The sequence below is a fragment of the Pogona vitticeps genome, chromosome 1, assembly GCF_051106095.1.
Source record: "Pogona vitticeps strain Pit_001003342236 chromosome 1, PviZW2.1, whole genome shotgun sequence".
In the NCBI taxonomy this organism is placed as follows: domain Eukaryota; kingdom Metazoa; phylum Chordata; class Lepidosauria; order Squamata; family Agamidae; genus Pogona; species Pogona vitticeps.
In genome coordinates this window covers 40,879,254-40,904,096 of record NC_135783.1, presented here as the reverse complement: position 1 = coordinate 40,904,096, position 24,843 = coordinate 40,879,254, and the positions used below count along the sequence as shown (strand labels likewise).

The 24,843-nt window shown below is 41.7% G+C and overlaps 2 protein-coding genes across 6 annotated transcripts in view; one reads left to right on the top strand and one right to left on the bottom strand.

Annotated features, from left to right (window-relative positions):
• Positions 1-776: 776 nt before the first annotated feature.
• On the bottom strand, positions 777-12,154 carry PCARE (photoreceptor cilium actin regulator). 2 transcript variants are annotated; one of them, XM_072991179.2, is made up of 2 exons: positions 8,285-12,060; positions 777-2,890 (listed from the first exon to the last, which is right to left on the bottom strand). In XM_072991179.2, the coding sequence occupies exons 1-2, from the start codon at positions 11,983-11,985 to the stop codon at positions 2,761-2,763; spliced, it is 3,831 nt and encodes a 1,276-aa protein (XP_072847280.2). In that variant the 5' UTR covers positions 11,986-12,060; the 3' UTR covers positions 777-2,760. The 2 variants fall into 2 exon arrangements, 1 of the variants encoding a protein (XP_072847280.2); XR_012084051.2 differs by lacking the exon at positions 8,285-12,060 and adding an exon at positions 12,067-12,154 and having other exon boundaries at positions 2,816-2,890.
• The window catches only part of CLIP4 (CAP-Gly domain containing linker protein family member 4), a 66,006-nt gene continuing 47,152 nt past the window's right edge, over positions 5,990-24,843 (top strand). The window contains exon 1 of one of the 4 annotated variants that reach the window (XM_020793125.3): positions 5,990-6,069. The gene's annotated coding sequence lies outside the window, so the exon portion shown is untranslated. Of the gene's footprint in view, positions 6,070-19,264; positions 19,390-19,711; positions 20,073-24,843 lie in introns of those variants that run through there. The other 3 variants (XM_020793123.3, XM_078383017.1, XM_072991210.2) reach the window with 3 other exon arrangements.

The following is a 24,843-nucleotide window of genomic DNA, read 5'->3' as shown; positions in this document are numbered from 1 at the left end:
CAGAATTCAGTTATAAGGCAAACCCCTCAGCTAGTTCTGAAGCATTCACAAATTTTCCAGTATTCTATGGGAATACATTGGACAGGCTCTCGTTATGCGATTGTAACTATCGGGGGGAGTGGATGGCTGTCTGAGTCTCTTAGCCTATGTTTTTTTTAAAGTGTTGTAGAACCTTAAAGATGAACTGGCCGTATGCTTTTGCAGACTACAGCTCTGTTTATCAAAAATGCTTCCAAACAAGCACCACAGGACAATGTTATGACTTGCTCTTCTTCCAGTCTTCATCTTTGTCAAACCCTTCTAGAAGCTCAAAAAGGTAAGTTGTGCAAATTCCACAGAGGATTCCAAAAAGGGCTCACAGTGCTACTTATTAAAATGCTAGCACAACTCTTTCATCTTGCCCTCCTTAATGCATTTTAGGATATGAGAAATATAGAAAAATAATGAGAAACCACAGGAAGAGTTACAAATTGAAAACTACGCCACAAAGGAAGTTGAATCTACAATAAACACCTTAATTGGGGGGGGGGGAGTCTCATTGGTGCATTCATGTCCTCCCTCCACTTCAGTCTTTATGTGAGAGTATGAGAACACCTATAAATGGCAGACAATCTTTTATCCAATTATTCTGGTGGGGACTCATATATGATGGCTGATATATATTTTTGGGTGTGTGTGTTTACGTACAGTATTTTGGAACATGACCATGTGGGATATTTTCTGTTTTGATTCCCTCGTAGGAGCACTATGAAAACAAATGTATCTAAGACTTTGAAGCTTAGAAAAGAGAGAATTTACTCCAGTATAAGACTTCCCACAGCAGATTAAAAAAAACAAACAAATATAATTTCTGAATACAAACCAAGTGATTCATATTCATAAATGTACAAATCTGGAGCAGAAAGAAAGCAATACAGTATGTACAAAAATATAGAAAGTTATGAATACATTGTAAAATAATGTTTGGTCTTGATACAACATAGCATTATTGTTTAGAGCTGCAACATCCAAATTATAACCCAACAAACATGATGACACCCAATCTCTATGAGAAATAAATTAGAACAATAACTGTTAACATCAGGTTATAGACTTAAAACAGCAACAAATATATATATATATCGGATTGGTATCAGAAAGGGGGAATACATGAACATACTGCACATAATTTTACTCTCAAAATATTTGATCTATCTACACACTCGAGTTATCCTTATTGTTTAGATATGTCAGTGTTCCTCAACCCAGAACCCTTTGTATTTGTTGGACTACAACACCCATAGTGCCCAGCTAGTATGGCCCCAGTAGTTGTGGGTTATGAGAGTTGTAGTCCAATACACATGGACACATGTAGTCCAATACACCCAGTTGGTGAAGGCTGCTATAATAATTTTTGAAAATAATGGCAATGCAGCAAGGGAAATTTCTTCTCTACAGAATCACATTGTCAATCAATTGCACATTAACAGATGATATGTTTGATTATTCTCTAAGCGCATTCCAAGAAATATGCAAATTTTTAGTGCTGCTTAAAAAAAGAGGCCTGATCATATATGACACATTTGCTGTAAGTAAAATGAAGCTTTATGCTCTGAGACACAGAAACAGTGAGATTACATGGTGGCTAAGGTTATACCTTCTGAAAAAACAGTCCTTCTAAAAAGAATTTTATGCAACAGATGTTAAACTTAATCAATGTTATCTTGTATTGGCTTTTTGATTCTAATCCCCTCGTGTGTGACTGAGCTTGTAACAAGAACACTGTGAAACTATAATTCATAAGCAGTTACAACACACTGAGGTGCCAGCTAGCTTTTATAGTATGTCTGCAAGAGCCAAAGATGGAGTAGCCACCAAGGGTGAGTTCTCTTCTGGATTTATTATTCTAAGGCATGTGTGAACACATCTGCCTATATACCATGTCATTGTGCTTTATCCCATTTGGAGACAGGAGCTGTTGATGATGCTGGGAACAATATGCACTCTGTGTCTGGTCCACTATTACTGCTGTGGACGGAATGATCCATCATGTACTTGTTTTTTTCTCTACATGAATGAATGAGACATGTGCTAGCATAAATATATCCAAAGATCTCAGTCTTACAAAAGTAGATTTGGTTTGGTTTTCCAAACTTTTGGTAGAGGATCCTTCCTTTAAAGCAAAGGATCATTCCAACAGGCTCAAATACTTTGGTCCAGGGAACATCCGCATATTGTTGACATCAGTCCTGGCTAGCACAGCCAGTAAGAAGGGATGCTGAGGTGCTGTAATCTAACAACCTCTGCATGGCCATGCATTTCCTGTCACTGCTTGTGTGCATACAGATGTACTACTTTACTACTGATCACTGTGTAGAGTAGCAGATGATGCGGCTTTGGATGCGATGCCTTGAAAGGTTTGTTTTTCTGGTCTTCCCCTAGGGACATATAGCCCTATTTCTTTGATTCTACAGCAAATATTTGCTAAAGGTGCTTTCTTGCAGTTCACATGCTGCCTTTAGTTTATGCTATTCTGGATTGCAAATGCTGGTCTTTTAGAAGTGGACAGCTATACAATCTTAATTTCTTTGAGCACAGGGAGGTTCAGGTCTGCATTCCTTTCCTAGGTCAAAATTCATTTCTACTCAGTATCCAATCATGCCTGGCATGATTGGTACAGCAAAAACATATAGCTTCAGACAACACATAGCAGGACTCTAAGTCTTGGATGGTAGTAAGACTTGGATGACAGCATCCATCTTCCAACCTTATCACCTCTACTCAGTCTTTATGGAGTCCTTGTCCAACAACATAGAGTTCAGGATAAGAAAATGATTTGCCTGCTCCTTTGCCATCAGGGAAGCCTGTCCTGTTCCAACTGTCCCCTGTTAGTCGATAGCTATCTTCTGTGCTGGAAAGAGAGAAGGTGTTTAAAAGAGAGATGTTTAATGCAATGTGACCTTTTGGCAAACACGCATGAATGCAAGAACACCAGCAACACCCATTTTGAAAAGTCTTAAGTGTTTATTACCATGCAGTCTAGTTCCTGTGTTGTTATTAACTGCAGTTTCTTCACACCAAAACGATACTCCATAATCATCTGGAGATGAAGAACTATTAGCTCAAGCGCTCCCAAACTTTGTACAAAGGATAGACCAATTACTAAGACAAACCAACAAAGCTACAAAAAGATCAGGATCAGAGCTAAGAAACACACAGGCCATGTTATGTAGGAGATTCTGGAAGCTTTGGTCCAAAAAACTTTTCCATGACTGTTCAAGGAAGCAAATTTATATTCATACTTCAAAAATAAGGCAGATTCAGACTAAGAGGGAAGCAATTAGCACTATAGTACTTATGGCATAGTTTTTTTTTAAAAAAAAAAACCCAACAAACTTATAATTCTACCTGTTATTGTTAAACTGATGAAGTTGTAAAAGCATCCAGAGATCTATCTGGAAATTCCAGTCTTGCTCACTCTGATGTGAAGCATAAGCCAGCGTGCATAATAGATTCTGATTTTTTCTATATTCTACCAGCATGTGAAAGGCCAGGAAGCCATACAGAGCAGCAATACTATGAGCAACACTTGAAAAACTGCCAACCATTGTTTTACCTTAAAGGATTCACCTGGTGTTGCTCATAGTCTCAAAAGTTCTATCACCATCATGAAAACTGAGATTTTAGCACAGTAAATTGTATATCTACTAATGAATTCTCCTATTTCTCTGAACATGTTTGTTTGTTTGTTTGTTTGTTTGTTTGTTTGTTTATTTATTTATTTATTTATTTATTTATATCCCGCCTATCTAGTCGGTTAAGACCACTCTAGGTGGCTTACAACCAAAAAATACCACAATGTAGATAAAACAATATCATATAAAGAAAAACTTTCAACTTTCAACAACTAGAACAGACACAAGGGGAAAGGAGAGGAAGGAAAGATCAGGAGTTGATTGAGGGGGAAGGCCTGCCGAAACATCAGTGTTTTTAGTTGATTTTTGAAAATACCCAGCGAGGGAGCCGCGCGAATATCAGGGGGTAAGTTATTCCAGAGGCGAGGAGCCACCGCCAAGAAGGCCCGATTTCTTGTCTTCTCCCTCTGAGCCTCCCTCGGCGTTAGGCTCCTCGGCCTCACCTCCTGACTCGTGCGGGTGACACGGGTAGATCTTGGTGGGAGAAGGTGTTCCGCCAAGTATCGAGGCCCTAAACCGTTTAGGGCTTTATAAGTAAGCATCAACACTTTGAAGTTGATGCGGAAATGGATGGGCAGCCAATGCAATGGGGCCAGAGTGGGGGAAATGTGTTGGTATTTTTTCACCCCACTAAGAAGTCTGGCCGCCGCATTCTGCACCACTGCGGAGACACCATTCTGCAGTCTCCGCAGCAACCTCAAAGGCAGCCCCACGTAAAGCGCATTACAGTGGTCTAATCTTGAGATTACGAGCGCATGCACCAAGGTAGTGAGCGCCCCAACATCGAGATAGGGTCGCAGCTGGGCTATCCGCCTAAGATGGTAAAAGGTGGTTCGTACCACGGACGCCACCTGGGATTCCATAGTGAGCACCGGGACCAGATGGATCCCCAGGCTGCGAACCCCATCCTTAGCAGGGAGGGTCACCCCCCCAAAGGAGAGCGAGTTTCCCAAGGCCCCGACTGTGGGAGCGCCCACCCTTAGTACTTCCGTCTTGTCCGGGTTCAGCCTCAGCCCGTTCTCCTGCATCCATTGCAGTACGGTCCCCAGGCAGCGCTGAAGGGACAGAACGGCATCTCCTGCAGTAGGTGGAAAGGAGATGTAGAGCTGGGTGTCATCAGCGTACTGATGACATCGGGCTCCACACCCCCTGATGACCCCACCCAGCGGCCTCATATAGATGTTAAATCGATGTCAAAATCATAATATACACAGCCCCACTTACACCTGCTAATCATCTTTCTCTTCAAAGAGATCTGTATCTTCAGGGAAAGTATATTTGCTTCCTTCCAGCTTGAGAGTAAAGACCAGGAAGACTGCAAAGCAGACTTCTGCAGATCAGAAATGATACACAAATACTAGCTATATTTATATCTGGTTACAGTGAAGTGTGGGTATTCACTGAAGTGCTCTTTTGTACCAATTCAAAGTGCTGACACCAAGAATCAATTTTATCAAGGTATCATTAATGTGAAAGTACAGCCTCGACAGAATATATCATAGAGGGAGTCAAAGTAAGTCCTGGTGAGTACAGGAGTTTATTCCCATACAAGTGCTTACAGATTTAAGCAGAAACAGTAACAACAACAATAATACAGAACACAGACAGAGTTCTAACTCCTGTCCTCTGAAGACGCCGACCACAGAGACTGGCGAAACATTAGGAAGAAAAACCTCCAGAACACAGCAAAACAGCCCAAAAAACCCTACAACAACCAACAACGATAATATTGATGCAGTCATGACCCAACAGAAATCTACTCCAGCATTGGAAGGATTCATATCTGAGACTCTTCTTTTGGTCCAAGTCATCAGACAGAGTCCATGGCCTTGAGTCACACAAAATATTATGTCAGCTGTTCCCCTCAGGAAGGCCTTTAATCTGATATTTATCACTGGACTAAAATTAACTTTTTTTCCCTATTACACCCACCCGCACACAAATCCTATTATGGATTAAAGGGATTTATATGGACAGAGTGCTGTGAAAATGCATCCCCCTCGAGGCTGATTCCTGGCCAAAGACCAGGCTCAAAAGAGCAAATATCTTCAGTACACCTCCCTCCCTCCTTCTAGGACCAGATGGCTGCAAGTCCCCACAATTTAAAACACTAAAAGCAAATTCCCCAGGGTTTTAGCAAGGCTGGGACAAACACTCCAACTCTAATTGGGGCCAGTGACACGTTTCTCTCTTGAGACAGTAAAGTCAGAAGGAAGAGCACATGTTTCATAGAAAATTGATATGGAGCCTGCTTACACAACCAGTTATTCTGGGATAATAGCCGCTGCCCCACCACCACTACGCTTGCTTGAGTATCTTATTTGTTTACACACTGAAAGCCTGAATCCAAGGTTGAAAAGACTGAAAAGCAAAAACCAACCCGAAACAAAGGATGGTAAGCTCTCGACTACTCTCTCGCTCTCTTAAATGGGGAAATAACAGGACTGCTCTCTCTGTTCAGTATTTTAAGTTGATGCTATTGAGTGACCAGATTCTGGGTGAAGGCTTAACTCGATGTTGAAGGACAAGTGTAGCTGCTATTATAGTCTTTTATTTCATCTGTCTCTTTCTCTGGTAACAGGGGTAAAATGAAAAAGTAAACAAACAAACCCAAACCTGCATAAAAATTGCCCTCACTCACACTGAATAGCTGCCAATTGCTGGGATAGGAGACTCATTATGAGGCAATATCACCTCATTCATGTTGCAGTATTAGCAGAGGATGATGAAGGAAAAGATACAAAAATGATTGTTATGAATTTTGTTTCTTATTCTTCAGGTTCTGAGGGGTACTGAGCAAATACTGTTAACTGTTTATCAGGGCTAGTTAAAGAACTAAGAGCAAAGGGAAACACCATTTCTGACACAGTGTGGTAAAATTCTCCTCAGCATTTTGTAGGGAATGGCTGAAATAATTTATTTATTTATTTGATTTGATTTGATTTGTATCCCGCCCATCTGGTCCACCTGACCATGTTTTTTTTATTCTATTATGTCTCAGCTTAACAAATAAAAAATCCCCAGATCCTGTATGTAAAAATAGGCCCTTGATTTTCACAGTCACTTCCCACACTGCAGTTAGGATGCTAAAGTCATCCTTACTAGAGTTTTACTAAAATGCCAAATGAAGGAAGCGGAAACTCTAGGGCACATGTTCAAATCAAACAGATAGTCCCTGTTTCTCATAGTTCATAGGTCTTCATGAGGTAGTTGTATAAGCTCATAATCCCAGTAACTGTTGGTATACACAATGTTTTAACTCGTGAAGTGAGAAGTTGCCACAGGAGTAAATGCTAACATGGAAAGTTACTTTTAAAAAGGATGAATATAATGACATGCAGAAGCCATCCATAACCAAGCCATGGTAGGAGAATACTCTAGGTACCAGACCATCGTTGTGCAGTCAGTTATGGATGTTTTCAACATGTTATTGCATTCATTTTTCTTAAGAAGCAACTTTTCAAGGTGCTGCTATAGTACATACATTAAAATTAGGGGAATATCCACATGGATCAGCTTGCCACAGATCACTGAAAAACAGGAAAACTAAGCTTTCTCATTTTAATTTATTTTTCTGTTTTTTTTATGTCTAAGCTGCTCTTTTGGGATATCAATGTGACAAATTAATGCGGAAATGGTAGATGTTTTTTGGACCATAGCTCACCAGTGGGTTCCAGGTCATTGTACCGTAATAACAAAACAATGCAACAGAGACAATGCAGCACAGTTCTCCACCCTTTGTTTAAAACTACAAGGCAGCACATTGATAAAACTTCAAAGCAGATCTGTGGGGATGAAGCTGGTTGAAACCACTCAGGCAAACAGAAAAGTTTTGACCTGATGCAGAGGAACTAAGTGCCCCAAAGAAGTAAGCGTGCTGGCTCTTTTTATGATTATGTATTTATTATGTAAGCATCCCATCTTTCCTGCAACATGTTCAGAAACATTTCTAGCTTAACTATCACTTTGTGAAATGGGATACCTAAGCCTTAAGGCCAGCTAGGCAGCTTCACAGGTGAGAAGGGTCTTGGAAGCTGATGTTTTCCCCACACCCACACTAACCACTGATTTTTCATTTAATGCTATGAAGAAAGCCAGTCTACATAGGCAGCATGGCTTGGTGCTAGTACTCACTCGACTGATTTTCCACTTGTGGCATGGGCCGTCACCTCAGAGACATGAAGCATATCAATCTGCAGCTGCAGCACTCAAGTGTGTCCTGAGGTGCCCTAATAGCACAGCTTTACAAAATTAATTTTTGGACCACAACTCCCAGAATCACATGACCACAGAGGTGTGGCCATGTCTGCCGGGAATTCTAGTAGTAGTAGTCAAAGAAAATAATTTTTTAAAAATGTCTAACTCAAATTCCCTCATTCATAAGAATACTCCTCTTAGAAGTTCTTGAAGCTGGGATAATGGTGTGAAAGTGCAAAAATGGGAGAAGTTACTTTTTTAGACTACAGACAACATGGCCCATCACTATGCTGCTTGTGGGATTCTTGAGAGATTTTGTCCAAAAAAGTAGCTTTCTCCTTCTACAAAGCAACACAGCTTCAAGTTTATATATCTCAATGTAAAGTAAAAAACTTCAAAAGAACACTTATTACCTTATTTGACTAAGCACGGGTTCACTTCCAGATGCAGCAAACAATGGTACTGGAATCTGTAATCCTGGCCTGCGGTCAGAGGCGCTTCTCCTTACAAAAGGCTGTGGGATTGAAGCACTGAAAGAAACTTTCCTCTGTTGGTTCCCAGAGTGCTCCAGTTGGGCACTGCTCCTCCGTACAAATGTTGCAAGGATAGCTTCAGGATGGCTCACAAGAGTCCCTGTTGTGAAACTGTTGGGTGGCATCACTGGTTTAGCTTCAAATAAAGAGGCTGTAACTGGACAAAATATTGAGCCTGCATTGCTGACAATCTTCGGGGAGGCAGGTTGCTGCTCATCCCCAGAGTCAATTTTGCTCTGTAATGCTTTGTGTAATCGAGATGGGGAAGCAGGTGGGGATGGGGTAGCTGAGAAAGGAGGTGGGGTTGCTTCTTTCCGGTGGGCTAGTGGACTGGACAGTTTCCGACGAACTGGTGGGCTTTGCTGTTTGCGTGTCATCGGAGGGCTGGATAGGTTTTGTTGGGTAGGTGGCGAAGGCACCTTCCTTTCTGCTGGAGGGCTTGGTACCTTGGAGTTAGAAGGCGGACTAGGCTGTCGAGAAGTAGTAGAGAAAGAGGCTTGCTTAAAGTGCCTGTGAAGTTGTGATGGGCTTGGGAGTCTTTTCTCATTGGGAGGTGATGCAGGTGGTGTTCTTGCTGGAGACACTCGTCTGATAAAACCTGTTGCATTCTCATTTTTCCTGAATGCATCAGGAGAGCTCCTTTTCTGAGTGAAAGCAAATGGTGTAGGACATTCTTTGCTGCCTACATTATCTCCATTATCTTCTGGTATTTCAGTAAGATTTTGTAGAGGTATTATTTTATGGGACTGCTTATGCAGATCTACAGTTTTTTCTTCCATTTCCTGATCCCTTCTGGATGCTAATAAGATCTCCTCATGGCAGTCAGGCATATGGCTAGAATTCAGCTCAAGGGAATGTTTCTTTGCTGTTGCATCCCCCTCAGTGTTTTTTGTTGCTTTGTTGGCACTGAGATTGGGACCACTGAGGTTCTTACTTGGTAACAAGTCAATGGAACATAGGGAAGCTTTCATTCGTGCAGAAATTTGAATACTTTTCTTATTGGTGCAATACTCATTCCTCTTGGCAGTGTTTGGGGTAATTCCCGAATCCTTGTTCTCTCTCTCTGTACCTTCTGAAGACACATTTGAATCAGATGAGGTGTCTATTAACATCTCAGGAGGTGGTGGAGGCAAGTTTTCCATGCCATCTTCATCTGAATCCTCATTTGCCTCACTTCCACTTGCTGGTATGGGTGAATCAGCAGAACCCAAACGACAGCGTGACAAACTGAAGTCTCTGCAATTTATTTCTCCTAATGGTGAAATCCTATGTTTGTGATTCAAAGGCACAAGCCCTCTAGGAAGTGGTAGATTAGGAGTAATGCTTGGAAGTCCAAATTTTCTGATACATTTTATTGGGCCCAGGGTTCTTAAACCTGAAGGCTTTGCAAGATTATCCGTGGGGCTGAAGGTTTCAATCAATTTCTTAACAGATTTACGAGGTGGAGCACAATCAACGCGATTCAGTTTCTGTGTCCCAGGGGGCTGGTTTTCTTTTCTGGATGCGAGATCCACTGAGCATGGTGCTGTTGTGATATGCTTCCTACCTTTCCTTTCATCAGGTGGTTGGCGAATAGCATTTTGATCCTGTCTAAACAATGGGACTTTTTCTTGATTGGGCAATATATTGAAGTTTTTAGCAAGAGATGCCTTTAGTTTATTTGTGGATGACCTATGAGTAACATGCTCAAAATCCTGCAAGTCATATGGTTCTTTTCGGTTCAGGGATACCAATGCATCCTTTTCTCCATTAAGTGTGTAAAACATCTCCAACCTTTTGCTGAGCCCCTTCTGAGTTCTTTGAAGTTCCAGAAGAGTTGGGTCCTCACCATGACTTTTGAGAGATTCCTCAGATCTAGACCTTCTTTGTTTCACATGAGACTTCTGGCTTCTTGCTGCTGTTCTAGGACGCAGTGATCCTTTTCCATTGTCCTCTTCCACCCATTCCTTCTTTCCAGATTTAGTTGGGACAAATTTGATCTTTCCACTAATCGCATCTTTCATTTTGAGTATAATCTCCTCATTCTCTGGGCTATCTATCCTTTTGTTGGAAATCTTCTGATTATAATCTGATGCTGCAGACAGAGATACGCTGTCACTTTCTTCTTCAGAGCAGCTATTGTCACTGTCTTCATTAGTGGAAGATGCATTCAGTGATGCACACTCTTTGAAACAATCATCATCATGAGTGGCACCACAATGCACAGGGTGAAGAGAAGGAGTTTTGATGATGTTTTGATTATAGGGATTGGTGGCTGTATTTTCTAGTATTACTTCTGAAGAAGAAGGCATTAAATTCTTTGTATGAGCTGGTGGGTAAAAAATATCCTTAAATTGTTTTTCTAGTGCACAGACGTGAGACCTGCTTGTGTTAAATACCGAGCGGCATGGCCACTGTTTTTCTTCTGATGTCCTGCTCTGATTTAGAGATTGATGAACATGCAGACAAGAATCAAAATCTGCATGCATTCCGTGCTTATCAATGAAATTCAAGTCTTTGACTGATTCACTGTCTATACCTATTCCACTGTCTTCAGAATAAAGAGGCATATCCTCAGGCTGAGCATGAGTAGCCCCAACTGCTGATGCTTCAAGAAGCTTTATTATCCTGAGCAAACGTTCGTCAAAAGCATGTTTTGCTTTCAGTTTTTCTTCTAAGTTGTTACCAGCAGACTGTAAAAAGCTACAAGAATCCTGAAGGGCATAAGAGGTCAAGGAAGCCACAGTTCCATTTAGCACATGCATTTTGTTGACTGTGTATTGTAGCAACTGCTGTAAGAGATCTGGTTGCTCTTTTGGGTTCCCTTTGCCCGCTGGCCAAGCCAGGTGCCCTCCCACTTCTTTGAGCAAATCTTCTCCGTCATTGGTAATTTCTTCCAAAAGATGATTGATTTCATCAAACCGAAATAGTAAAAAGCTCACCATTTGCTGCATTATTAGCTGCGTTTCAGTAGCCTGGTTGGCCATACACAAAATAACTTCGTATTTTGAAAGGTTGGGATTAAGATAGGCATATGCATTTTGATGAGCCTTAACAAGCAGATCTGGGAAATCCACTTTCTTCTCAACCACAGGTGGAGTAGATTTCTCTTTTGTTTTCAAATGACGACCTTGTTTTCCTTGCCTACTATTCTTTTGTTTTTTCCCTTTCTTCAGGTTTTGCTTTTCACTACTTTCATTTCTGTCTTCCAAGGTAGCACTATTTTTTTCTGATGTGCAAGAGTCCTGATTCTTTATCTTACTACCCTCTGCCTTTTGTTTATCAGACTCTATTAATTCAGTGATGGCTATCTCATTCTCAGATACTGTTCTTTCAACTTCCTTTTGTTCCTGGTCAAGCTCAGGTAGTGAAGGATCCTCAAATGAGGAACAGAAGTTAACATTTTTATCCTCATCTGATGAATTTCCGAGCAAGTTATCTTTAACTTGAGTCTCTTCCTGACAAAATTCTTCAGTATCATAAGAGGAAGAACTTTTGATCAGCAGTGGAAGTGAGAAACCTTCCCTTTCCAAATCAGCTGGCAGGACACCATGTTTCACATGATGGTTAGCAATATCACTACGTGAAGGAGTGCAGCCCATTATGCTCCCACCTCCTAGCTTTCTTTACTCTTGAAATATGTCCAATTGATCAAGGAAGGAAATGAAAAGAATGAGACTTACAAGTTCAGCCGATGTCAGGATCTGATGTTTCTGAAGGTTTCATTGTGAAGAGTTTGAAGATTGTAGACTGCCTTGTTAGCTATTACACAGCTCCCTCTTCACCTTTCTTAGTGCATCTCTTGACAAAGAATTTATGACACATTCTTCTCCTTAATAATTTCCCCTTTAGATACAAACCCGTGGTGCAAAAGCAATTGCATTTCGAATGAGCTAGTGATTAGGAGTGCTTGTGTATCGTGCTTCTGCCTTGACAGATGCCAACCAGAAATAAGATGTTAAGCTCATTAGGCTAAATATCGCTCAACGAGTTTGTTGCATTTGTAACAGAGCTTTCTTGTTGTACATTGCAGTTTATAATTTTTACAACACATTTCCCCAGTATGCTTAATTTCTTAAACTGTTGTCAGTGTTTGGAAAATCCAAAGAAAGAGGCCATAATAAATATTGTTTCAAAGGCAAAATGCCAATAGACAAATACCTGCAAGGACAAACGTGACATTGGATGGATAATACTGATCAGGAAGAAAGCACAATACACAGAGTCAGGTTAGGTGAGAGAATGAAAAGCCTATTAGGTCATCCCGACCAGAGTTTCTCAGCCTTTTCTGACCTGCAACGTCAAAACTGCTTGGCTTTCCTTCCGATTTATCCCATACATACAGCTGTTTTTGAGAACTTTCTTTGGGTACATTGAGAAATAACAACAAAAACCTGTTTTTAGTCCCCTACACTCTTACCTTTTATCTGCTTACACCAAATGTTTACATAGAAAAAACAAGACTACTTGCAGCAGTCCTTGGGTGGCCTACAAATCGTTCTTGTTGCTCACGTTTCTCAGCATCACGCTTGCATTCAGTAATCTTCTCTATGTCAAAAGGCTACACGAACACAAGCAGACGCAGGCGATTAGCCTAATGAAAATGTCCTTTCAGTGTTCTTGAATGGGATCCAAACAATTTCACTTCTAGTACAAACACGAGAGGCAATCTGTGTTCCTACAGACCAGGTGAAGAATGCTTAAGAAAACATTTTCACAGGCATGACAGTTCTATCAGTTATTAGTTACATTTATACCCAACCTTTTTTTCAATGGGCTCAAGGCAACGTATACAAATCTCCTCTTTTCCCGTTATCTCCACAACAAAGCTGTGAAGAAGGAGAGGCTCTCATTGGCCTGTGGTTCACCTATTGAGTTTCATTCCTTGGTAGGGATTTGAACTCAGGTTTCCTGAGCCTAGTCCAACACTGTGACTGCTAAACAGCCTGGATGTAGTCTCGTATGATAATCCTCATTATTCATAGGAGCTATGCATATAATGTTTGAGACTTTCAGCTTATTTATAATTCTCATCCATGTAATTCACACAGAATTGCTCCAAGACTCACAAGAAAGATAGTACTGGTGCTGCTATTGCCTCCTTGACCTATTTGGGTCAGCTGAATCATGAGTGGAGAATGAACTCAGAAAAATACCCAAAAATGAATTAATGTGTGAGTTCAACTATCTCCAAGCAGAATGGATAAACGTACTGTATGTTGTAGTCATGTAAAATAATAAAATTATTGATGCTCTAAATTAGAATAGAATAGAATAAAACTTTATTACGGTCTGAGACCAGCCACAAATAAAACTTCAAAATATATAAATATACAAAGATTTACGAAAATATTGGGATAAAATGCAAATACGGGGTTCTAAGAACAACAGCATCAAAACATCTCCCCTAAAGCAATTCCAGAATTTCTGGCAAATCATGTTCTAACTACATGAGGCTCATCCCCTTTTAGGGTCCTTTTTCTAATGCCCATTGCAGCAGTGAAAAATTTGGCAACCCTATGTGTAAGAATGGGATTGGAGTCAGATAGAAGCATGTGCATAGATTGTTGCTCTGTACAGCCGAGGAATCGGCCAATCAGAGAGGAGACGAGTTCTTCACATACATCCTTGTAAAATGTGCACCGCAACAGAACGTGTTCAGTTGTTTCTATCTGCTCCATTCCACATGGGCAAAGGCGCTCTACCCAGGGGATCTTTTTATACCGTCCCTCCTGCACTGCTGAAGGTAGCGCATTAAGCCGGGCCAGGGTAAATGCCCTTCTATGCCTGGGCTGCTCCAACTGGGCAAAATAAGGTGCTGCTGTGACCTTATATAGATAATCCTCCCTAAGGTAGAATTCTGGGGCACCACTTAAATCATTTTGTCTCTCAATGCGCTGCTTGATTGTTTTCTTTGCCTGTTCCGTTCCCATAGTTAACAGAGTCAACCCAGAGAGACCCAAAGAGGCTATTTTTTGTTCAATTAACTGAACCCATTTTGACTTAAAGGTGTCTTGCAGGATCAGTGGTGCAAGACCAATAGGGAGATAAGACAGTCTGAGCCAGTACATGAGGATTGCAATCCATATCCTGGCTTCGATTTTAATTTGACCAGTTTCCAATCTTAGTTTTACATTGGCGACATCTCTGGGGACTCCTAATATTGCCCTCAGGAATTTTGACTGCACACATTCCAAGGTTGCAATATTTGGAAGGGGCCCAATTGGGAGCCATACAGTAGTTGGGCTACTGCTTTTGCTTGGAACAATTTAATGGCTGAGGGAATGTAATGCCCTCCCTTTGTTCTCATAAATTGTAATATTGCAGCAGAACTTCTCTGGGCATTTAATGCCACATAATCACCGTGTGCTTTTCTAGAGCCGTTAGATTGGAAAATGACACCTAGATATTTAAATTGGTGGATCTGATCAATTCTATGCTGATTTATAATCCATGTTGGTATTAATGGCCTTTTGGCAAAAGACATGATTTTTGTTTTTTGAAAATTATCAGGTCTTCCTGCTCACAATATATAGACAACCTTCGCAAAGCTCTTCTAAGCCCAATTGGGGTCCTAAATTGAGGTTGGATGAATGCTAAGACTAATTCTGATCTGTTTTGCATTTTTCCAGTATTAAGTTGATTGTATTTCACTTTCAGTTTCTGTTTTTTTAAAATGAATTAAAATCTATACATAAGTTTGTCTATATTTCTACAAATACTCATTTTTATATAATCTTTTCTAAAAATGCTATTTTCTCCAACAGTTTCATGTTCAGGTTCTGTATTAGAGGTCTCTAAAGGTAGCCAAAGTAATGCTAATTTTTATGACGAGATTAGAAGTATGTATGTGAATGAGCCAAGAAATTACATAGTGGATAGCTTTCCATCTGTTCTTGAAACATTTGTGCTATAAAACATAAAGTTTGATTGTTTACCTTTGGCACAGGCACATATTGTGGTTTTAAAAAAGGCAATGCTAGATTTTTCAGCATTAACTAGGAACCTTGGTTTTATCTATCAGTTATTCTGTTGTGAGAGGATTGCAAAATAATGGAAAATATCAATGCTAAATTTGATATAGAGTTTGCAAGGATCCCAAATATGTAGGTTCATAGTTAACAGAGCTACAGCAATATGAATCATCTTCTATTTTAAAAGCAGCATATTTAGCACTGAAGACATTGCTGCATTCTGTTTATCGCAGAGACAAAGAAAATGAGTCTGATAATTAAGGGCTATACACCCGAGGAGCACTGTTTTCCTTTACCCACAAAATCTACATTGATATTGATTTTCTGCTTTACTTTTAAGCGAAGCTAGCTCTTGTACGTGAGCTTGCAGCCGCTAGGTTATTTTGGATCCATTTGGTGCAAGACTGATGAAAGTGAGGTGCTAAATTAATTGGTTGGATGACCCGAACCAATCTCAAAATGTGTACTTGTACACACTGGGAAATTTTGTCACACTGAAGCCTCTGAGTATACCTTATTTGATTCTGTCTGGGTAATGTGTATTGCTGACCATTACTGACCTGGAGGAGGAGAAAGTTATAAAATATACTGCTTTCAGCACACTTTACAACTTTTTTCAAAATTGACTAGCCTTCTAATACTCTTCATCTAAGAGCTTCTTAGAGACATTATCGTATCTACTATTGTGGGCACGAATCTCATAGAAGAAAGAAAGTAGCTCTCATAGTCAACAAAAGAGTGGGAAAAACTGTACTGGGATACAATCTCAAAAATGATAGAATGATTTCAGCATGAATCCAAGGCAGACCTTTCAACATCACAGTAATCCAAGTTTATGCACCAACCACTGATGCTGAAGAGGCTTAAATTGGCCAGTGGAACCTCTACTTACGAACGTCCCTGCCTACAAACAATCCAACTTACGAACACCTCCATTCGCAAAATTTTGCTTCTACTTGCGAACCGAGCTTCAACGTACGAACGGAAAAAAACCATGGGGGAGGCGGGGAAAGCACACAATTTGAACTTTCAGTTGACCGTTGGCCAAAGCACACAATTTGAACTTTCAGTTGACCGTTGGCCAGCGAAGAGGCTGTTTGTCTGCTACCTCACTCATCCAGGCAGTTAGAGAGTGGATAGGGAGAGAGTCTTCAGACTGCCTGGTACAGTAGTGCCTGGTACTGCCTGATACTGTACTGTACGGACTGTATTTTTTTCCTTTTTTATTTTTTTATTTTTGACTTTTTTTTAAACAGAGAGACTGTTCTGGGTGAGTACATACACTGTACAGTATTTACTGTACTGTACAGGGTTTTTTTGCAGCTTGGTAGGGCTAGGTGGGGGGGTTGTTTCTGTGTCCTGATGGGTCTTGCAGTGTGGATTTAAAATGTGAAAATTAGACTGTAATTTTAAAATGTAAATTTATTTATTTTTGCATTCTGTGGCTTCTAGGATTTGTGTACTGTGACCTCTCTGTTGTTTTAAAATGTGTGGGTTTAAAATGTCACTCCAATGTCTTTTTTTCTTTGGGGATCTGTTTGCTGTAATAATGGTTGCTGGTTATTGATGCAAGCAGGTTGTAAAATGCAGTTTAGACTGCACATGTGTTACATGCTGGGCCAAGGAATGTCAACTCTCCCATCAGCTCTAGCCACTATAGTCAATGCTACAGAAGACTAGGAACTACGGTGTGCCACAGCCACTATAATCCACAGAAAGACTACACTGAACATGCAGCAATATTATCTGGAAAGCAGAAAAAATTCTGGTCCTGAAGAAAATGAACCCATAACTTAATTACTTTGCAAGTTTCAATAGACAGGCCTCATCTTGTTTTAGCATTCCATGGTGAACTGTAATTAATGAAATAACAGTGAATGTTGTAGAGCATGTGAACCAACCCTAGTTCTTACAAAACTGCATTCTCAAAAGTCAAAGCTCTTTCCAAACCACTTCAGATGCAGCAAGTTATACAAGTATTCAGCCTGCTCCTGCCTTTCTTCTACTTTCTGACAGCTAATTTCTTTTTTTAAAAAAAACTGGTTGGGCAGGTAATTTTCAAACCCAGCCCATACACTCAAGACTTGTTCTCACTGATGTGGTAAACCTATTTACTTCTATACTGAGCCACTGAAGATTGTAGGTGGAGGCTCACATTACAGATTTTGTAATATTTTTTATTTTAATATCAATCTTTCGTCAAAGAGTTCAGAATGACACACTCAAGAATTGCCAGCATTATGAAAACCAGAAGTCAAAGAAAAAATATTTGCGTCTGACATGATACAATCCAGATTCTAGAATTAAATTGTCTAGTTCATCTGTGCTAGGCATTACACAGGATGAGGGCAAACAAACTGAAATTCAATCTAGGGAAGATAGAGGTGCGCCTGGTCAACTAAAAGGCAGATAAGTGAATAGAGAGTCAATCTGTGCCGGATGGGTTTCTACTCCCCCTAAAAACTCATCTCTGCAACTTGGATGGATTTATCTTCAAGCCTGGATACCTGGACTGCAAGGAGAACAAACCTATCCACTCTAAAGGAAATCAACCCTGAGTGCTCACTGGAAGGTCAGATCCTGAAGCTGAGGCTCCAATACGTTGGCCATTTCATGAAAAGACTCTCTGGAAAAGACCCTGATGTTAGGAAAGTGTGAAGGCAAGAGAAGGGGACGTCAGAGGATGAGATGGTTGGACAGTGTCATCGAAGCTACCAGAATGAATTTGACCCAACTCCAGGAGGCAGTGGAAGACAGGAGGGCCTGGTGTGCTCTGGTCCATGGGGTCATGAAGAGACATGACTTAACAACTAAACAAGTCACCAAGTAGGGTTTTTGTGTGTGCATGTGTGTATGTACAGACACACACAAAATACTGTGTTTCCCTGAGAAGAAGACAGGGTCTTATATTAATTTTGCTCTGAAAAACACATTAGGGTGCATTTTCAGGGGATGTTTCATTTTTTTCTTCATGTATAACAATCTACATTTGTTCAAATACAGTCCTGTCATCTTCTTCTGGTTGCTGCACCAATGGTGCAGGGTAGGGGTTTCAATTAAGTGGGGCTTATTTTTGGGGTAGGGCTTATATTACATGCATCCCGAAAAATAATATTAGGGTTTATTTTCAGGTTAGGTCTTATTTTCGGGGAAACGGTATACAGTATTGTATGTATATGTGTGTGTGTGTGTGTGTGTGTACAGAAATTAAATTCGGTTAAGTTCTACTGGCGTTTCCTAGGTGCAGACTATGTATGTATGTATGTATGTATGTATGTATGTATGTATGTATGTATGTATGTATGTATGTATGTATGTATGTATGTATGTATGTATGTAGTGCATAATTATCTTCAGCTATCTTTCCTCAATGCAGAGAATCCGGTGCTCCGGCGCTTCCTGCACCGGTCTTCCGGCCTGCAGAGGGGTTTCAGAGACAGACAAGCGGGGCATTCTCCATCACCGCTAAGTAACCCCCAACCATCCAATGGTCAGACAAAGCAGGTTGATGCCCCTGACGGGCCGCGCATGCTTCCCCCCCCCTTTCCTCCCTATTTTACTTAGTAAAAGCACGGAAATAGGAAGGCTGGCGGGGAAAAGGATGAAGAACAGCTTATTGAACGCAAGCGCAGCTCCTGGCGCCGTTTCCTAGGTGCAGACTAGCGGCGCGGCGCGTGAGGCGGCCGCTGCCATTCGACCCGAAGACCCTGAGTATGCAAAAACGTCTCGACTAAGGGGCGGGACTAATCTTGACGATTGGCTGAGAGACTAACAGTGGCTGGCGGGCGGGCGGGGGGAGATGGTTGAAGGGGCGGAGTTCCGCAGTGGCCGCGCTTCTAGCTTGGATCCCAGCTGTGAGCTGATGGACGGAGGTGTTTGGGGGTGGGGCGTGGAAGACGAGCTAGGCAGCCAGCCTGGAAGCCGCTCTCCGACAGCGCCTCTGTGACGGTTGGGGGTGGCCCTTGGAGGGGCGGGGGAGAGCGAGCGTCTTCCATCCTCGTGTCAGGCAGCCTCAGCTGGCGGAGAGGGCAGGTAACGGCTCCAGCGCGCGGCCGGGTAGGGGGTGGGCGGGCGAGCGAGCGGGAGCGTGGGTCGAGGGGCTATGGCTAGCGCCCGGTCTCTCCTCCCCTGACAGCTCGGAAGGAAAGGGGGAAATGTGGGGTGGCCGATCTCCCGAGCGACGGGGTGGTGTGACACTGGGTGCGCGCGGGTGGGTGGGTTGATGATGATGATGACGACGACCTGTGGGGAGGGGGTAAGGAAGGCGATATGAGCCCACCTGTGTGATGTGAAGAGAAGGGTGGGGGGATGTGATGCGCGGGGGAAGTCAAAAGTGGGAGGGGGCGAGTCTGGCAGAACAAGCCCACGTGGAAGGACGGGCAGGCGTTCTCGGTGGCTCCGTGACGGGTCTTTCCGTGGGGAAGGGCGGCCAATCCCGCCAACTGTCAAAGGTGACTTTTATGCACTTTTCTGGCCCTGGAGGGCTGCAGATGACAAATCAAGGGGAAGTACGTGTGGATGCCGCTGGAGTGCGCAAAGAATGCGATCTGGAAGGAGAGGGAGGGAGAAAGAGACTGGTTTGTGGTTGCGGAATGGAATCGGGATGCCCCTTTTGGAGGGGGGGGGGAGTCTCTTGACTTCGCAAACGCATCGCTGTACAGAAAATAAGTCACGGTGGCACTTGTGCGTGTTATGTTCTAGGAGCGGTTTCTTAAGTGAGTGCTGTCTTAAGTCTGTTTTACAAAAAAATAAAAATAAAATAAAAATAAAACAAAATTGTTGTGGCACCTTTAAGATTAACCCATTCCCCAGTCTGTGCCTTTTTGTCGCATAGTCTGCTGCATCTGCGTGAGTGTTCACCTTCAGGTTCCTGTGTTTCCAAACCTCTCTTTTGCAAGCAATTAGTACTTTTAATACAGTATTAATTTAGACTTAATGGTAGCTTTTTAGGTCAGGAGTAAAGCCTTAGGCCAGACTCCCCACTCGTGTTCTGCTTTACTTTTTTCCAGGGCATAGATGTTGTTAACCTTTTAATTTAGGGCTTATATAAGTGTTCTTAAAGTGCCCCTTTACAAAGTATCTTAGTAAAACCACAAAACTGAAAAGTGTGACTTTGGAGTTTTCTCTCCATATTAGCTAATTAAGAAGTGGGATCTACTTTGAATTGGTGGGAGAACTGCAGTTTCTTTAAAACTCCAATAAGGTAGCAAGAATAGCATTCAACAGAAGCAATTATGACAGTAATTGAGGCTGAAATAGAATTTCAATCATGTACCATCCAGAAATTCATAATATGCATGTAAGTACTTGTCCATTCTTGAGGACAAGCCACTGAGTTTCTCATGTGGACTAATCTGCTTCTTAACTCACAGTTCTTGCTTGACTGTAATTTTCAGACAACACTCCTCAGAGCCTTGAAAAATTACTTTTTTAGAATACACCACCCAGAAGTGACAGTTGCAGTCGAAAACAACCCCCAAAACACTAGTTCTAGTATTTCTAAATGTTCTTAGATATTGTAAGATTAGTTTACTCTCTGTGTTTTTTCTCTAGCATAATTTCTGTCTAAATATAATGTACTTGTTAACAGAACAGGAAGCGATCCTGAAGTTGTCAGGTGAAAGCTGATTAATGTTTTCCATGTCAAATTAGATCTGATTTTACATATTAATCTGTGCTACTCACAGCCCTCTCTGGATTGCAAGCAGTTGTCTCCTCACATTTACCTGATACACTGCTACTTATAGTACAAGTGTAAATATAAATGCTATTTAGTTCTGAAAGTAAATCAGGTTGGACAGATGTATCAGACTCCTGAAATTGTATCTTCTGAAACTTTGGCACTGAAAAGTTGGCCTTCATGCTCGTGTACTGTGTATGTTAGCCCAATAGCCTACTCATATATTCTGCAGCCTAAAATATATACAGTAACTGTTAACACCCTTATAAGCTATTAACTTTATGTGGCCAATACTGACTTTTCAGTTAGGTCCTGCTACCATTAGGCAACACCCTTGGACTGTGTTTATGAGGGGCAGCAGGAGAACCACATTATTCCTGGTGAATCCTTGATCATTCCTTTCTGTTGGGGAGGCAAAGTTGTGTATACTGTACCGCCTGTCCCACTCCCTCTGGAGTAGTCTTGTGTGCTCAGCTGAGGTAGAAAACACTATTCTGTTGCTACTGCTGAAGTAAGACTTGGTCATTTGCAGGATCTTGTAACTTGCCTCAAACAGCAAAATGTCTTAAGCTATCTCTTGTCTAGTGTTAGCAGTTAGTGGAGACTGAAATTACCATGATTAATGATATCTAGGCAATTTAATATTTATTTATTTATTTATTTATTTATTCATTCATTCATTCATTCATTCATTCATTCATTAGATTTGTATATTGCCCCATTAGTTGGAAGCACTACTCCGGGTGGTTTGCAGCAGAATAATGAAACAGAACTGACAATGCAAATAAAAATATGGAATAGCCACTCAAGCCACATTGCTAAACCATCCAGGGAGTGCTGGTTGTGACCCTGCTCTTATGTGGGTTCTCTTGATATAACATACTTCCAGTTGAGAACTGTGAGAGCCAGAACTCATTTTAAAAAGTGGTAGAAGGGAAGCAGCTGGAGAAGACTTATTGCGTGAAAAGGTAAATATGGATTTAGAACATCTCAAAGTGAAGTTGTTGTGCAGTTAAAAAGCAACAACCACTGCTTTTGGCACAAATACCAAATTTTAGTTTGGCCATTGTCTTGCTATCAATAGTTACCCAAGCTATGGCCAGCTACTCATACTGACTTGCATATTTATAATTTAAACTAATTTCATATGTATACACATCTGTTTATAACTAAGGAGCCTACCCCCAAAAATATAAAATTGTGGGATGGCTAGAGTGTTTGAGATTGAGAGTAGAAAGTGTGTTGTACCATAGTCTGTACTTGGAGAAACATTATTCCCCCATAATTATGTAGGCCTTTCCTCTCTATTCAGTTGGTCACTAATAAATCCCTCTCTGACTTCTGGTATGGCAGCTAGAAATGAGTCTTCACATGAGGTAGTTATGTCTGCAGTGTGTATGGGGCTTTTATTTGTCGGACATGCCTAGCTCAAAGTGTACAGTCATAGGGTGTGGAAAGGGAGAACAGAGTGATCTGTCTTGCCCCTTCCTGTCATAATAAACGGGTTACACATTCAGAAAATGCATGAGGTAATCAGTTCTCAGCAGATCTCCTTAACTAGAGAGTAGGGAATGTAAATCTTCAGTTTTTGGACAGCAATCCTACTTAGCCCTAGTTAACAGGAGAATGAAGGAGCTGAAATCCAACAAGATCTGCAAGATTTCAGGTTTCCATCCCTTGTAAATAGGAGCCTCATGGGGCACTGGTTAAACTGCAGTACTACAGTCAAGACTCTGCTCACAACCTGAGAGTTTGATTATGGGCTTACATAGCTGGCTCAAGGTTGATTTATTTTCCATCCTTCCAAAGTTGGTAAATTAAGTACCCAGCTTGCTGGGGAGGGGGAGAGTGTGTAGCCTCATAACTAAACCACCCAGAGAGAGCTTTAAGGACTACGGGGCAGTATATAAGCAGCACAGTTTGCTTTTCTTTGTAGCAATTCATACATCTAGGTGAAAGGTGCTAAGGAAATAGTAGAAAAATTGGGACAAAACATTTCATTATCTGGGGAGGCAACAAGAGATCTAGTCTAATCTCAGAGACCGCAGAATTGGAAGGAACCTTATAGATCATCAAGTCCAGCCGTTGTCAAGGAGGCTGTCTCCCCTGAGATGTGTTGGACTGCCTTTGTCAATGCTGTTTGGGACAGCATTGATAGGAGGGACAGCCCAATGTATTTGAGGAGTGGCATATTTGGGAAGGTGGCCTAGATTGTAAGACTTTTCTTATTACTATTACGAAAGAAGTTGCATCTGACAAGATACCTGGTAGTGGTAGGAATGGCTTGTGGATAAGATTATTGTCTAGAGGCTATCTTGGGCTGGAAAAAGCTTCAGGAGTTAACTTCGAGGCAAAATCCGGAGCCGGAGTCCCGGAGGCAATTTGTGTCATTCTGGCAACTCCTGCGACGCCACTGGAACCAGTTATATTGGCTCTTGCCTTTCCACTGGACTATTTCAGTGACATGGAGAGGGGGGATTTGCTGCTTTGGTAACAGCGTATCCTCCATATTATTTTACCCAGGCTTCATGCTCTGGAGAGGACACTCCAGCTTCACATACAGTGTCGAAACAACACGGGAAGTAGCAGTTACCGGTTATAAGTCTTTGCTCGATTGGCATAGAGCATGGCGCCAGGGGTTACGTCCGACGGGAGAGGTCATTGGGAGGAATTTGCCCAAGCACTTGAGGAAACCCAGGCCCAGCTGATCCAAATGCACCTGAACGATGGGAACATTTCAAGAACACTGTTTATAACACCGCCTTGTCCACATTTGGCAAGAAGACCAAAAAGATGGCAGACTGCTTTGAAGCCCATTCGGAGGAGTTGATGCCATCCATCGAGGATAAGAAGAGAGCTCTAGCAGCATACAAAGCCTGTCCTAGTGAGTACAACTTGCAGGCTGTTTGACTTGCTCATAGCAAAGTCCAACAGGCTGCCAGGAGATGTTCCAACGATTATTGGCTTCAGCTCTGCTCTCAGATACAGATAGCAGCAGACACAGGTAACATCAAGGGAATGTATAACAGTATCAAGCAGGCTTTAGGTCCAATACAGAAGGAATCTGCTCCCTTGAAGTCTGCTACAGGCATGATCATCCAGGACCAAGCACAGCAGATGGAACACTGGGTGCAGCACTACTCTGAGCTATATTCCAGAGAGAATATAGTAACTGAAGAGGCACTAAATAACATCAAGTGCCTGCCTGTCTTGGAAGAGTTGGACAGCAAACCAACTTTAGCAGAAATAAAAGCGTCCTTGGATTCCCTCATCTCCAGCAAGGCACCTGGGAAGGATAACATCCCTGCTGAAGTGTTTAAGTGCTGTAAAGAGATTATCACCACCGAGCTGTATGAAATCTTTTGTCTTTGCTGAAGGGAAGGTGGAGTACCACAGGACGTGAAGGATGCAAACATTGTCACATTGTATAAGAACAAAGGAGAGAGGGGCGACTGCAATAACTATCATGGTATCTCTCTTCTCAGCATTGTAGGGAAGCTGCTTGCCCATGTTGTGCTGAAGAGACTTCAAGTGTTTGCAAATAGAGTATATCCAGAATCACAGTGTAGATTTCGAGCTAATCGATCCCACCACTGAAATGGTATTCTCCCTCAGATAGTTGCAGGAGAAATGCAGGGAACAACAACAGCCACTCTTTGTGACCTTCATAGATCTCACAAAGACCTTTGATTTGATTAGCAGGGACAGCCTTTTTAAAATACTTCCCAAGATTGGATGTCCACCTCAACTCCTTAATATCATCAGGTCCTTTCATGAGGAAATGAAGGGGACTGTTCTTTTTGATG

What these genes read in the sequence shown, in the direction of transcription:
- PCARE (XM_072991179.2), bottom strand. Translation starts at nt 11,985, where the DNA reads ATGGGCTGCACTCCTTCACGTAGTGATATTGCTAACCATCATGTGAAA. An exon ending in CCCGTGCTTAGTCAAATAAG is followed by an intron (nt 2,891 to 8,284) that starts GTAATAAGTGTT and finishes CTCTCTTTCCAG; the next exon opens with CACAGAAGATAGCTATCGAC.